The 16,284-nt window shown below is 37.7% G+C and overlaps 1 protein-coding gene across 1 annotated transcript in view; it reads right to left on the reverse strand.

Annotated features, from left to right (window-relative positions):
• Positions 1–798: 798 nt before the first annotated feature.
• Positions 799–16,284, reverse strand: part of klhl24a (kelch-like family member 24a) — a 40,418-nt gene continuing 24,932 nt past the window's right edge. Inside the window, exons 6-8 of the mRNA XM_061920176.1 lie at positions 12,136–12,324; positions 4,769–4,957; positions 799–4,693 (exon numbers count right to left, since the gene is read on the reverse strand). Coding sequence (XP_061776160.1) covers positions 4,493–4,693; positions 4,769–4,957; positions 12,136–12,324 — 579 coding nt within the window. The 3' untranslated portion in view covers positions 799–4,492. The remainder of the gene's footprint in view (positions 4,694–4,768; positions 4,958–12,135; positions 12,325–16,284) is intronic.

The raw sequence follows: 16,284 nt of genomic DNA on the forward strand, positions 1-16,284 counted from the left end.
AAATGTTGTTCTTAAACAATTTGATCACGCGTTTCATAGAAGCTGCTTTTATACCCAATCATGGCACCCACCTGTTCCCAATTAACCTGTTCACCTGCGGGATGTTCCAAATAAGTGTTTGATGAGCATCCCTCCACTTTTTCAGTCTTTTTTGCCACTTGTGCCAGCTTTTTTGAAACATGTTGCAGGCATCAAATTCCAAATAAGATAATATTTGCAAAAAATCAAGTTTTCAGTTCTAACGTTAAGTATCTTGTCTTGGCAGTCTATTCAATTGAATATAGGTTAATAAGGATTTAAAGTAAAGTTAAAGTACCAATGATTGTCACACACTCTAGGTGTGGTGAAATTAGTCCTCTGCCTTTGACCTACCCCCTTGATCACACCCTGGGAGGTGAGGGGAGCAGTGGGCAGCAGCTGTGCAACACCCCGGGAATCATTTATAGTGATTTAACCCCCAATTCCAACCATTGATGCTGAGTGCCAAGCATGGAGGTAATGGGTCTCATTTTTATAGTCTTTGGTATGACTCGGCCGGGGTTTGAACTCACAACCTACCGATCGCAGGGCGGATACTCTAACCCCTAGGCCACTGAGTAGGTCATTTACAATTCATTGTACTCTGTTTTTATTTACCATTTACACAACGTGGTAACTTCACTGGTTTCGGGTTTTGTAGTTATTTATACACATTCTTAGTAGTAGTATTGTATTTTCAAACATGCTTACAAAGTTAAAAGTCAAAATATCAAAAATCAGATTAGACAATGATTAAAAAAAACAAAACAACCCACCATATTTGGTACAGAAAGAAAAACGTTTATTGATGTTTGTTGTATACAAGTTAAACACTTACAAACATCTTAAAAACAGCACATCGTACATACAAAGTGTAGTAACTAATTATTGGGTCATATTTTTAAAAAATCATCAATATTCCCCTGCTGGTTTATTCTTTAAAAAGGTACACTTATCAAACACAATCCCATTAGCGTCAAATCCACCCATGTTGGTTTCTTACTGCCTTAAAATCCCAATGATATCTTTTTGCACGCTGTGTAAAAAGAGTGACACACCACCCTACACAAAAAGTAAAACACACAAATGCAAAAAAAGTAATGTAAATCTTCTTAAAGCATGTATGAAAGTCTAAATAGAAAATAATCAAATTTAGAAAAAAAACAATGGAGGACATAGTTGAGTAAATTTTCAGTGAAATCCCAGACACACACAAACATAACGTTTCATTCTTGCAAAAGTTATTGCCGTTCTCGCTACTTTACTACTTTGTTGCCTCCTCGCTGGCCTCCTGTGTGAGGATGATGTGTTTTCGGCCGTGTCAACTTTGTTCTGTTGTTGTTGGTCTTGTGATTAGCCATAGCAGATTGCGGTCAACAGGAGGCGCTGTCACGGGGCTTTTGCAACAAGACACAATTCCAAATAACATTTACTGATACAGTAAAAAACAAAAAAGAACTACTGTTTACGATCATCTACTCTATCAAAGTGCATTATTGGGGCTCTGTTACACACAATAAAAACACAATATGCAACAATGAAGATACATTTAAATATAAGAAAAACAAAAATAAGTTCACAGCAATGTCTTGCCTATCAACACTATTGTAAAAACGTTTACTGACCTTAAACCACACCGTTCACTGTACGCCATTTACAACTATTGGGATGGGCATATTAATTAGTTAACTGAGTGAATTTGATTGTTGATTAATCCTGTCTTCAAGCGTTTCAATCAAAACAGAGCGCAGTACTGGCTGTAACCATCAGAGGCGCTGTTGATTCAGTCTCAATTCATTCCAACACCATGATGGGAAGTTGCGCTCCACCCACAAAAACCTCCACTTAAGGTGTTTGTTTTTAGATTAGATTAGATAGTACTTTATTTATTCCGTCAGGAGAGTTCCTTAAGGAAAATTACAATTTTCAATTTTTGGCATGGAAACAAGAGTTCAGAACATTTAGGAAAATATTTTTGGGATCCTAAAAAACTTTTTGATATTCTTAAATACAAATAAAACTTAAATTTGACCTCAATTACAAATAGCCCAATTATTTTTATTTTTAAATTAAAACTTACCCAATTTCTCGCCCCTCCCTTTTACTTTCGAACATTTTTCCTAAACACCCCCCCCCCTCAAATTTAAACTTAAATACTTAAATATATTATTTTATAAAAACATTACCTAATTAATTTATAATGTACATTTATTATATAGCTAATTTATTGCCCATCCATTCTTCTTTCATATATTTTGTTGGCTCAGAAAAACTGATTCAAAACTAAATTAAACTTATATTATAGAAAAATAACCCAATTAATTTATATTCTATATTTAAAACATGCCTGGTTTCTTGCCCCTCCCTTCTTGTTTCGAATATTTTTGGATTAAAAAACTCAATAAAAAAAATATTTTTGAAATATAACCCAATTAGTTTATATTCTGTATTTAAAACATACCTAATTGCTTGCCCATCCATTCTTAGCACTGCTTCCCACATTGCCGTGGCTAGCTAGTAAACCCATATGGAGGTATCCACGGTTACCCCGAGTTATGTTTTTAAATGCAAGTGCCCGAGTCAAAAGGTGCCAGCCTTAGGGAAGTGTTAACAAGACGTGGCCTAATTCGTCCAAACGTACGTTACACTAACACAACAATTATACTGTATTTACAGGCTCAAACACACATGATCTTATTAAATGTAATAAAACAACCCTCATACCCAGCTACACTATGAAACAATGACTAGATCTACTAAGTGTACATACCTAATACAACTGGAGAAAAACACATACCTTAATTAAAAAATACCAGTAATAATGAGCTTAATATGAATAATAACGCAGAACAATATCTTAAGTAGCAAAAGAGAAAAGAATATCTAAAAAGGGAAGAAGGAGTGATAACAACGGCTATCGTCTGTGACTTTTTCTTTTCTCACATTAACGGAACAATATTTCCACATTGTTGATCTTTTTTTCTACTTTTCATGATTATGCATGTAAGCATGCACTGCAAACAGAACGGTTGTTGTCTTATTTACAAAGTTGGTTTTTACTCTTCAGTGTTATAAAAAAACTTATTATAAATATTATTAATAAGTGTCTACCCTTTACTTTTGTTGCAGTGTATTTGTATTGCATTTTCATTTAATTTTGATTACTTTGTATTTATTGCATCAAATCATTATTTTTGTTCATCAGCCATTTTTAAGTATCAAAAATATATTTTCAAAAAAATTTCAAAAATAATATGTCTTTCACTTTTTTTTTATTAAGATTTTTGATGTGTATTTCATTAAAATTTCACAGTACATCGACATAAAAAAATTATTAGTTTTGAATTGTATCGACATACAGTCCAGGCCAAAAGTTTGGACACACCTTCTCATTCAATCTTTATTTTCATGACTATTTACATTGTAGATTGTCACATCAAAACTCTGAATGAACACGTGGAGTTATGCACTAAAAAAAGATTAAATAACTGAAAACATGTTTTATATTCTATTTTCTTCAAAATAGCCACCCTTTGCTCTGATTACGGCTTTGCACACCCTTGGCATTCTCTCGATGAGCTAACTCCTTCAAGACTGTTGGAAAATACCTATTGAAGCTCATCGAGAGAATGCAAAGCGTGTGCAAAGCAGTAATCAGAACAAACGGTGGCTATTTTGAAGAAACTAGAATATAAAACATGCACCTGGGGATAAGTTGATTGGCAACACTAAAAAAAAATGGTCCCTAGTGTGTGAATGTGAGTGTGAATGTTGTCGGTCTATCTGTGTTGGCCCTGCGATGAGGTTGCGACTTGTCCAGGGTGTACGCCGCCTTCCGCCTAAATCCAGTTGAGATGGGCTCCAGCACCCCCCGTGACCCCAAAAGGGACAAACGGTAGAAAATGGATGGATGAACGGACGGATAGAATATAAAACATGTTTTCAGATATTTCACCTTTTTGGTAAAGTATATAACTCCACATGTGTTCATTCATAGTTTTGATGCCTTCAGTGACAATCAACAATGTAAATAGTCATGAAAATAAAAAAAACACATTGAATGAGAAGGTGTGTCCAAACTTTTGGCCTGTACTGTATTTTATTGTATTTGTTATTGTTAAGGTTACATACTTTCAATAGCTTTGCTCAATATTCTAATAATGTTAATGTATCAATTTCTTAAACATTGAAGTTGATTGTTCCTGTGGAGTGATGTCAATTAGTGGGGTTATGAACAAACGTTACTCTTCAACATAAAACACGGGTGCAAACAATAAACTTGACTTTTCTTTGGACTTTTCTGAGGCTATTAATGTGAACATTATGATGCCATTGTGGCCACTAATATGATTACATACAGAGCGACTATAATAGCTAAAGGTTCATAGCAGCGCAATGCTACATGACACTGTGAGGAAATAAATTAAGTGAATGATGAGCGTGTGATGTGATGAAGTGTAAGTGTGTCTTATGGTCATGGCCTATGGTACTTGTCATTGAAGCGATGGATGGTTACACAGCCATGGTAGGAGATGCATCGCGGCATCGCTGCCACTCCTGTGATGATGCCCGTTGCCGGGTCGTAACAAATGATTGTGTCCGTGGCTTCGCCATTTTCGCCCCGGCCGCCAAGGATGAATATCTTACCGTTACACACGGACATGCCGCAGCTCTCCTACAAACAGAAAAAAAAACCATCAATTGGCTTCAATGTACAAATTCTGCGTACATGGAATGTTTGACAAACTACCTGTTTGGCGAACGTGTGCACCACATGCATCCAGTAATCCTCCGCCGGGTCGTAGCAGAATACGGACTTGGTGAGACCGCCGCAGACGTAGATGAGATTGTTGAGAGAAACGGCGGTGATGCAGCGCCTGGCGATTGGGATGTTGGCTCGTAACAACCAAGTGTCCGACTCCGGATCGTAGCATTGGACCTGGGGCGTAAAGTCGATTAATGCCAATGTAGGATGAAGACATTCAGCAGATATAAGAAAACCATGAACATAACAGCGCACATATTGTTCAGTATCCATTAAGGAAAAAACAAGTTCCTAGTAGTAGATAGCAAGTTATGTACAAAGTGTCGGGCAGCTGAGGGAACTCTTGTTCATTTATTGTGGGAATGTCAGAGAATAAAAGTTATGGTTGAAAACAACAAAAGAAGCAACCACATTCCTTAATATAAACATCCCAATGACACTGCAAACTTGTATTCTTGGGGATCTCAATCAATTTAGTAACGTGTCATCAAAGAGTAAAAATGCATTTCTTTCAATATGCATAATAACAAAACGGGTTATATGAAAAAAATTGATAAATGTTGATAGTCCAACTCATACTGACTGGTATACACAAGCTATGGAGATGATATCAGTAGAAAAAAACTGCATTTAGTTTAGATAATAATGAGTCATATATTGGAATATGGGATCCATTATTGAAATTTGTTTTAAGCCTTAAATGAACCAGAATGTGACTTATTGTATCTTTGTGTAAAATATTGGACACAGTGTGTTGTCCAGCTTATGAGATGCGATGCATTGTTTGTTTTTTTTTATAATTTTTTTTTATTAACGTTTTTAATGATAATGTCAATGAGGGATTTTTAATCACTGCTATTTTGAAATTGTTACTAATATTGATAATATTCATTTTTGTTTCACTACTTTTGGATTGTACCGTGTCGTGTTTGTGTGTCCTCAATTGTTCTGCTTGTTGCTATTGTGAATGTTGCTGGGTCGGGTCTGGTTTTGGAATTTTATTGCATTATTATGTATTGATATGTTGGATTGATTAAAAATTGTAGTAAAGAAAAAAAAGAAAACCATGAACATAACACCGCACATATTGTTCAGTATCCATTAAGACAAAAACAAGTTCCTTTTTCCGATCATGTTTTAGTCTCTCTTCGGCTCTTGTGGTGGAAGTGTCATAAATTGAATGTGGATTGAGATATATATACGGTACACATATACACATATACATATATATATATATATATATATATATATATATATATATATATATATGTATATTATATATATATACACACACACACACATTTGTTATTACATTTTCTATAGTTGTTTTTTTTTTTTTTTAAAAAGCTTTGCATTATTATTGGCTGATATCACAACAAAAAAAATTCTTATTTTGTTGCTTGCTGTTTTGTCAATGTTTACTGGTGTCTTTTTTTGTAATGTGCCTAGGGCCAATGACAAACGAGTTACAGACCACAGATGGCCCCTGAGCCACACTTTGGGCACCCCAGCTGTAGTAGCTAACCGTTTATGGCCATTATAGTCTTAGTAATGTGGTGTATTTCTTCCGCTTATTGTCACATATGGGACACAAGTCAGCTTATGTTAGCGCTAGAAATAAATAAAAAAATCAGCTGTTCACCTGGCGGGTTTTTCGTGTTTCATTAAGAGGGAACGGGGAAGTCCTTCTCCAGCTGCTGCCCTAATTTACCATGTATTACTGCCTCTGCACATGTCTAAGTTTACCTTTGTATGCACGATAAATCAACACAAAATCCCTACTTTGGAGCAATGTTCACAGACTCTAGTATTTGGCTTGTTAGTAGCTTATTTAGTAAATGAGTAGATATTGGATGCTAAAAAATGTCCGATGCGTTGCAACAACCAGCCTTAATGCATTGTTGCAGGTCGAGGATTTTTGTACATGTCATGCCATGCCCATTTGCGAGACGTGCGGGTGAAGTGTGCGCCGTGCTCTGGGGGAGTGGCCGCGGTGTCGAGAGCCGCTGGCTGTGCGGCTAAAGAGAGAGAGGCAGGGTGTGCAGGCATGTTCGGGGGTTAAAATGCGTGCCAGTTGGTGGATCTGTTGGTCACTCTCCGGGTGGGGGTGTTACTAATGTCAAATTAATAAAAATATATTTTCTTATATTTTTGCGATCAACCAGTAGTGTCTCAAAGATCGACTGATGGGTGGCAATCGACGGGTTGGCAACCCCTACTGTAAGAGGTTATGTGGTTTAAGGCTTGTGCTAGTTTGCATAACCTTAAATGTTTCAAATGAGGCTGCTGGTGGGAAAGATAAAGCAAAAAGTTAGTTTCCTGTTGCTTTTTGTTCCAATTATAAAGCAGAACTAGAACTTGTTCTCTCTCTTTTTTTATTACGGTTTCATTAAAGTCTAGCATTTAGTGTTTTTATTACTATGTCTTTCATGTATTCTGTTGACAGCAGGGGTCAACCTCGACCTAGGAATGACACAATACCGGACCTCGAGTTCAGTTCAAAACTTGTGACGCAAATATTTCTGTAGCAAATCCCTAAAAACACTGAAGTGCTCCTGTTGTATAGAGAAACTTGGATCACTGTAAACCAGATCTGGGCAAATATTTTGACTCGGAGGCCACATTGAGAGAAAAATTGGTGGACCAAGGAGTATGAGTGTATAAATGATATATACACATTTAGCTGTTAAAATCTGCTATACAGTATGTGTGTTTGGGGGCTTTTTTTCAGAAACACTAGTACCAAAAGTCACAATGTCCGATGGAATTCAAAAAAAGTTATGACATACTACCTATAAAAACAGAATGTAATTTTGCATTTTTTTACTGAATGGGGCACCCAAAATGTACATTAAAATAAAGAAAGGGGGATTTCCAATATTAACTATGAACAAGTGAGTTTATTTAAAAAACTTCACAGAGACTCCAATGTTTGCAGCAGATTTTCTAAAAACACTATAGCGCTGTAATAGAGTTGATCTTTGACTAGCTTTTTTGAAGAAGCTCCTTCTTAAAAACAGAAGAGCGCTCCTGTAACTCTGACAAAACAAATAGACCAAAATCATATGTCTACTGTAGAGGACAATGGTTCTACATATTATACAAGATAAGACTAATAGTGATAGGAGAAGTCCAGCCCCCCGGTCTTCATTTTTCTGGAAAACTATTTTGTTGACTATCCCTGGTGTAGAGTGTGAGTGCACAAAACTGGTAGAGTTCATACAAACGTGATATATTTCTTGGCTTCCCAACAGCTGTTTGATAAGTGTACAATTGCACATCCTCTTAAACTGAGTTTTGTAACTCGTCCTCTGTTGTCTGCTAAGTTGCCCAACCTTAGAGGGACTTTTTGGCACCGTGTCTCTGTGTTCTTGCTGCAAGTCACTGGCATGTGTGAATGACAATAACAAAGGCTCAGGTTCATTTATGTCAGGGTCGGCAACCCGCGGCTCCGGAGCCGAATGCAGCTCTTTGATCACTCTGATGTGGCTCAGCTGCTAAAATGCCAACCCCAACGATTATTCCGTGAGGTTTAAAGATTTTAGTGCCTCTTAGAATTCACCCGGGGTTAACATTCTCCAATTTTCACCTGGACATCAATACTGAGGGTGTGCAGTGATGGCAATGCCTTTCACCTCCTCTACAACATGTCGTCGCGCCCGCTTTTACATCACGCGATCTGTGTGTCGACTGGTCACATATTATATTCAGCCTCTGTTAACACACAAAAGTGACTGCAACGCATACTTAGCCAACAGCCATACAGGTTACAATGAGGGTTACTCTTAGCGGGTGCCCCGCTAGCACCAAACCCCCCCCCCCCCCCAACCCCGCCCACCTCAACTGACGCACGGAGGGGGTGGGGGGATTTTGTGCTAGCGGGGGGTGTATAATGTAGCCTGGAAGAGTAGGGATGCATGGGATTCTGGGTATTTGTTATTTTGTGTTTATGAGGTGTTACAGTGCCGACGTTCTCCCAAAATGTGTTTGTCTTTCTTGTTTGGTGTGGGTTCACAGTGTGGCGCATATTAGTAAGAGTGCTTAAGTTGTTTGTATCACAACCCTCAGTGTAACCTGTATGGCTGTTGAACAAATATGCCTTGCAATGGTTGGCGTGTGTCTGCAGAAGCCTCATACGACATGTGACTGGGATTGCAAGCTGATTGAACGTGTTGTAGAGGGCGCCAAAGGCAGCACCTTCATAGGATGCCCTTATTATTGTTAATCGATGGAAATTCTGCAAAGATTCACGAGAATAGTTGATCTGACATTCGGTAGTCTCTCGCAATATTCAGGAGGGATTTTAAGTGTGATGCTGTCAAGCGGCATTCATGTAAAACTTGCAGGCCCCACTATCATTAAATTTTCATATTAAGGTGCGGGCCGCGTGTCTGAGACCCCTGGTTTATACATAGCACAAAGTAAAAAAACAAAAACTCTGATGTAGTGTTATTTCAATTTAAATTTCAAGAGTTTTGTGGCTCCCATTGTTTTCTTTATTTTGTGAAACGGGTCAAAATGGCTCTTTGAGTGGTAAAGGTTGCCGACTGATTTATGTAAATGCTGTTTTGGCACCACCCGCTGGTTGACATACAGCTTTCCACCACAAACATAAGCCGAGACTTGCGTCTTACATCCCATCCTGTACATGCACTAGACATTTCATCGGAAACACCCACACACTCTAATGCTGGGTTTTTAGAGTCTAACACCTTGACCCATGTCTACTTGTGTTAGATTCTTGTATTTGTTAAGAATTGCTGCTAACACAATTTCAATCTGACTATTGAAACTGGAATACATCCTGACATTTGGAACTTGCTTGTTACTTTTTTACTAAAAAGTGGTGACTGATAATTTCCCAATAAAATAGAATCCAAAGAAAAAGTTGGCCAAGGTCTTGGAAGGGTTTATAAGTGAACAGCTGAAAGATTTATTTGACATTCTAAATGAATTACTGTCTGGTTTCCAAAAACACAGCACTTTCACTACCACCATGAAAGTGTTATAACCATTTCATAAGTGAAATTGACTCTAAAGACTTGGTCGACCATTCTGTCCTGTCAGGGAGTATAAAATGATTCAGCTTGCGGATATAATAAAAAAAATATTTCTATAAAAACAAACAAGCAAAAACCCTGAGAGGGTGTTTTATTGTATGTGCTCTGGCGCCATCTTTGGGCGAGTTCTCTCATCGCAGTTGCTGCAGTATCCTTCCATCTACCAGCAAATTTTTTTTTTTTTTTTTAACAGGAGGGCCGTTCAGTCTTCTAGCCCAGTGGTTCTCAAACTTTTTTCAGTGATGTACCCCCTGTGAATTGTTTTTTAATTCAAGTACCCCCTAATCAGAGCAAATCATTTTTGGTTGAAAAAAAAGAGATAGATAAAGATTTCTACACATAGAAGTAATCATCAACTTAAAGTGCCCTCTTTGGGGCTTGGAATAGAGATCCATCTGGATTCATGAACTTAATTCTAAACATTTCTTCACAAAAAAAAAAATCTTTAACATCAATAATTATGGAACATGTTCACAAAAAATCGAGCTGTCAACACTGAATATTGCATTGTTGAATTTTTTTTCACAGTTTATGAACTTACATCTATATTTTCTTGAAGTATTATTCAATAAATATATTTATAAAGGATTTTTGAATTGTTGCTATTTTTAAAAAAATCTCACGTACCCCTTGGCATACCTTCAAGTACCCCCAGGGGTACTCGTACCCCCAATTGAGAACAACTGTTCTAGCCGTCCGTAGAATGTCTACTCGTAGGGCTTCTTCATTCATCACTCCAAGCAACCTTTGTAAGTTTTAAAGTTTAGTTGCGCTGCGTTTGAGTGCAGCTGGGACAAATATGATTGGTGAAAATAACGATGATTGGCAAAATGTGCAGGGAATTTGCAGTTATCGAGTAAAGTTGCAAGGCGGCGCAATATTCAAAGTGACTCGTTGAATTTGCGTAAAATCCTAGAGGTAGACATTAGTGTCAGGAAGCGGCCCTCTGAGAGCTTCCGTGACTGCCATGTGGCACACAATGAAAATAAGTTTGACTCCCGTAGTGTACGTTATACCTCGACTGAGGACTGTTTTATGGCTAAACTGACTTCAAAGCATTGGCATCTTCATCCGGGTGTAAACTACAGAGTCATTTTAAAATTGGATTACCTGCCAAATTTGGGTCAGTTTAAAATTGGAATTAAGTAGTACTGAATGCACATGTTCTCGCTCTGAATGCAGATGATGATTATGATGTATTTATGTGATTTACAACTGCAAATGTATTGTATCTGTGTTATGTTTTGTTTTATTCGTGTTTATAGTTGTTTTACATTAAATCTATTTGAGCTGCTATCTTGGCCAGGACCCTCTTGAAAAAGAGATTCTGAATCTCATTGGGTCTACTTCCTCGTTAAATAAAGGTCACTGACTAACTATCTACTTCCAAACTATGTTTAAGTTTTAATAAGATATAAATAAAAGGCTGTCATCACTATTCATCTAAAGCATGGGTGCCCACACTTTTTCTGCAGGCGAGCTACTTTTCAATTGACCAAATGGAGGGGATCTACCTCATTCATATATATCATTTATATTGATTTATTTATGAAAGAGAGTTTTTGTTAACAAGTTGAAGGTGTTTAATGATAATATAAGCATGTTTAACATTTATAGATTCCTTTATTTCATGGTGACAAGAATATAAATGGGTGTATGACCTGATTCTGATGACTTGCATGGATTGGAATCAGACAGTAGTAATTGATGATGATGTCCACGTATTCAAGTGGAGGAGAAAAAAAGTCCTCCTTTCTGTCCAATACCACATGAAAGGGGTTGTTTTTTGCCATCTTATTTCTCCAGCTTCCATACTCCTTTTTATACACTTTACAAGAAATACATTGGCGGCAAACTTCGTTGCTTGCTAGCTTGGGCACGCTAGCTTCTGAAACTCTTATTTTGTTAGCACAGATAGGATGAAGCAGTGCTTTTATTGTGAAGATAGGAACTGTGCAATCAGTCTTTACAGTTTTGACGGCAGGTACAGCGTGAGAGTCTGTTGAAATAAAAAGTGTTTCTCGCCTTCCTGTCGGTCATTTTTTCTTAATAATGATCTGGCAGCAGCCAGCGTCATCTCACAAGACCCTCGGGTGCCGTGAATGTCAATTAAATGACGAGAGTGATGTCTTGGTGAAGATTGATGATCGTTCATTTTTAGGTCTATTTTTTTAATGCTGGCAATCGACTGACACACCCTCCACTAGCGACCGCTAGCTCGCCATCGACGTAATGTGCACCCGTGATCCAAAGTGTGTGTTAAAGAAAGGTGCAAGCATCTGCGCTTCCAACCTTGTCAGAGCAGGTGTTGTCGTCGGGCCCTCCTCCTATGACATAGAGCTTGCCGACACAGCTGGCCACGGCCGGAGAGCTGACCGCCTCTTTCAAGGGTGCCACCTCTGTCCAGCGGTTTGAGAAGGAGTCGTAACACTCTACGCTGCTAAGGCGGCTTTGGCCATCGTAGCCACCCACGGCGTAGACCTGAGAACACAAGCACACATACAGTTGATCAGCTTTGAGATACAGCAAGGGACACGTCTTATTGCACAGTTTGAACACCAAGAGCTCACCTAATTATCAAAGGTGAACATGTGCTCATACATCAGCACAAAGAGAACCGGTCTATCCGGTGCGGAGAGGAAAATAAATGACGCACTGCTTCCAAATAAACAATCTCTGACTGACGTCTGTAAACTCCGGCCTACAGGCTATTGTCAATAGCCAAGCTTTTTCAGCGTGACCCTTGCAGACAATACGTCTTCCACCATTGACATACTTCTTAGTGCCAATAAAACATTTTAATGGCAAGAAAACTAAGCGGCTGGTAACATACACACGCACAATCTAATGGTGAGAAAACACGGAAAAAAGTGTTTATAACAATGAGAAGTATTGCTCCATATCTGATGCAATCGAAACTCCTCGTGCAAACTAGTACTCTGGAAAGGCAAAAAGAGGGAAGGAAGACAAAGAGAGGAACATACCAAACATAAGAGAAATAAGAAGAACTGTACGTTGAGAACAGGTATTTGTATTTTACGCTTTGCATCATCACTGCCTCTGGTGAGTTTGGCCGTTAAAATTATGTGTTTTGCATGTGCTGATGACAACCACCATCTGCTAGAGCTCACAATTATAGAGAGCACCTGCCACCTCATTATGTTTGTTTCTTGAATCCACTCATATTAGGTAGGTTGAGTTCCTCACTCAATCAATTCCATAATTTTACTCCACATATCGATATGCAGAATGATTTAGTGGCATACAGAGCCCCTCACTTTTTTAACAAATTATGGTCATATTACAAGTGTCCTAAATTGTCATATATGTCCTGGGTCCTTGAAAATGTACCATATTCTGCATCCTAAATGGTAAATGTATTTTTATTGCAAAACCTCTTAAAATAAACCTCAACATTATTTTTTAATTGCATGTTGATTACCATATTTTCCGGAAAGTAGGGCGCACCGGATTATAAGGCATACTGCTGATGAATGGTCTATTTTCGATCTTTTTCATATATAAAGCGCAACGGATTATAAGGCACATTAAAGGAGTCTTTTTTTTTTCCTAAATGTAAAAGACTACCTTGTGGTCTACATAACATGTAATGGTGGTTCTTTGGTCAAAATGTTGAATAAATGATGTTTTACAGATCATCTTCAAGTCGCTTTCTGACAGTTGCTTCAGGATGCGCCGTTTTGTGGGCGGTCTTATTTACGTGGCTCATCTTTGGCAGCATCCTCTCCCCGTTATCTTTGTTGTAGCGGAGTAGCGTGCAAGGATGGGAGTGGAAGAAGTGTCAAAAGATGGAGTTAACAGTTTTAATGACTTTCAGACTTTACTTCAATCAATAACGGAGCCGCATCTCCTCATCCGTGGCTCACTAGTGCAATAACAAGTGTGGAAATGTGTCCCGTGAAAAAAACGTCCAACTGGAACTCTCTAACAACTTAACTTCCTTGGGTGAATAATGTAAACTCACTTCATCGGTATGTTTAGCGCTTTCATGGCTAGTTTACTGACACATAAAAGAAATAACTTTACACTGCTTTATATTAGAAATGGAAACAGCGGAGGATGAATGTCCCATAACAAGAAGATAAACAAAAAGAAGAAGCTTATGGTGTCGGCATGGACTACAAAAGGCGGACTCGCAATTTTTCAGGACTTATGCAGATCCCAAATACAGATCATCAGGTACCAGAAAGTAAGAAAAGTTACTTTTGCGTAATATTGTGAAACAAAAATAGCAGATAATATGTGTTACCTACTGGTCACACTTATCATTACAACATGTACCAAATAAAATAGCTTTGAGGTCGGTAAGCAAAACCAGAATTATTCTGTACATTAAGCGCACTGGGTTAAAAAGTGCACTGTTGAGTTTTAAGGAAAAAAAAGTATTTTTAAGTGCGCCTTATAGTCCGAAAAATACAGTATTCTATTTCAAACTCACTGTGGCAATATATTATTAAAGTAAAATCACAAAAAGGCTATCATTGTCCAAATTCTGTGCTTCTGAGCCTATGCAGTTAAAGAGCGACACTTACGGCAAGGGGAGGAGGAACAACTCATACAAACAAATACCCTAGTGGAAAAACATTGACAGTGATAGACATGAACAGCCGTCCCTGAGCACAGACATGCTAGGGACAAGACCTATTTTTGTGCAAGTGCAACAGAGGAGGAGACAGGACAGATAGGTGTTTGTGTGCCGTGAAACACCAGTGTGAAGTCCGTAAATCCAAACAATTGCCCTACGTAAACATTATATCGTAAAAGTATTCCTGACAACCAGTGTCCTTTGCAGTGGACACTTGTGTTTTGCATAACATGTTTTTTAAATTTCTAATTCTCACAAAAGAAAAAAAGACCAAAACTAAATGTACAAATGCATACAATTAAACGACAGTCATGGAGAAAAAATTGGTGTTGAATGTGGCGAGCCTATTGGTTGTAGTCAAAATACTTTGAAAGACTTTCTAGCATACATATTCTTATTTTCAAATCATTAAATCAATACTCAATGACTAATACTTGGTAATTATTTGTTCCGTCTGTGCCCTTTCAAAGATATTTTGCGTGATGACAGCCATGTTTTTCAACCAATCTTTCTCAAATAAGTGCTTAATAGGCCCTTATAGATATGTGCCAAAGTTTGCGGTAAATCAGCAAAACACTTTAAAGCTACAGAAGATGTTTTGCAGACTCCACTGAGTTGTGTGAGCCAATCACACTTACGAGATCAACTTAGTTTTTTTATAATAGTTTTGCTATGTGGTGTGTATGCCGTAAAAACAACAGCACAGGCAACACAGTAAACATGACAAATTGTACCCCTTTTGTGTGTAGCAGTTCAGAAGTAGAAGATTTTGAGACTTAACTATGACCGTCTTGAATTTTATCACGGTTTATCACTAGAGTGGTAAGTACTAATGTTTCAAACTGTGAGTATTGTAAAACCGTGATGGATAATCACACTTGGAAAAACTCAGTGATACTGCTCATTACCTGCAGACGCAGCTAGCACGCTAATCGCTTGCTCAATGCTAACATGAATACATTAACACTAAAACTGTGGTAAAGGTATCACTAGTGGTACACGGGCTCTATCTAATGGTATGCCGAAAAATCACTTAATTAAATGAATATTGTAATGTTTTATTTCCTATATTCAAGCACAGTGTTACTGTTCAAACTGTGTGTAATGTTACAATCTACTTTCTAAATAAAACTTCTGCTTTGTTTTAAATGTATACTTAGGCCTACTACGATACTATATTTTAATGCTGGTGATTATGGTCAGGTGAGTGTTTTGTGAGGTAGTACTTGGTGAAAAATTTGAGGACCACTACATTCAAGTATCCCACACCACCCCAAAACACCCGTTTTCCACTCCACAAATTTAAAACAGAAGAAGATAAACATATTTAAACACATCTCAATAATATGACTCTTAGGAAGCCAGAACCAAATTTAATGTTTCCTTTGCCAAGAGAAGTATATTTTTTGTTTATTCATAAATAAAACTTTGTTAATAGATTTCAGTGTATATATACTTTTTAAATAAATAAATTTTTGAGCATGTTCAACAAGTGTGACATTAATTATAACCCTGATATGAAATCTTCATATCGCTAACAACATGCAGCCTTCTTTATGCATAAAATGTGTCAGATTTGTGTTGCCGTTCAAAAAATGGGGAAATAACATGGGGACATTAAATGAGGAAATGAGCAAAAGAGGATGGAAAATCAACCCCACAGATTTACTGAATATCCTACCCGTGTAATACAGCGTTTGCACTTTAATTAGTTAAAGGAGAAAAGCTCCTAAAAGGAAAAAACCTACACAGACATATGAAAAAATTGCAAAAAAGCCGATACGTGTGCGGCACACACAAGAAGTGGTCAAGAGACGGGAACCTCCTCTGGGAGT

This window comes from Nerophis ophidion, linkage group LG14, assembly GCF_033978795.1.
Source record: "Nerophis ophidion isolate RoL-2023_Sa linkage group LG14, RoL_Noph_v1.0, whole genome shotgun sequence".
NCBI classification, from domain to species: domain Eukaryota; kingdom Metazoa; phylum Chordata; class Actinopteri; order Syngnathiformes; family Syngnathidae; genus Nerophis; species Nerophis ophidion.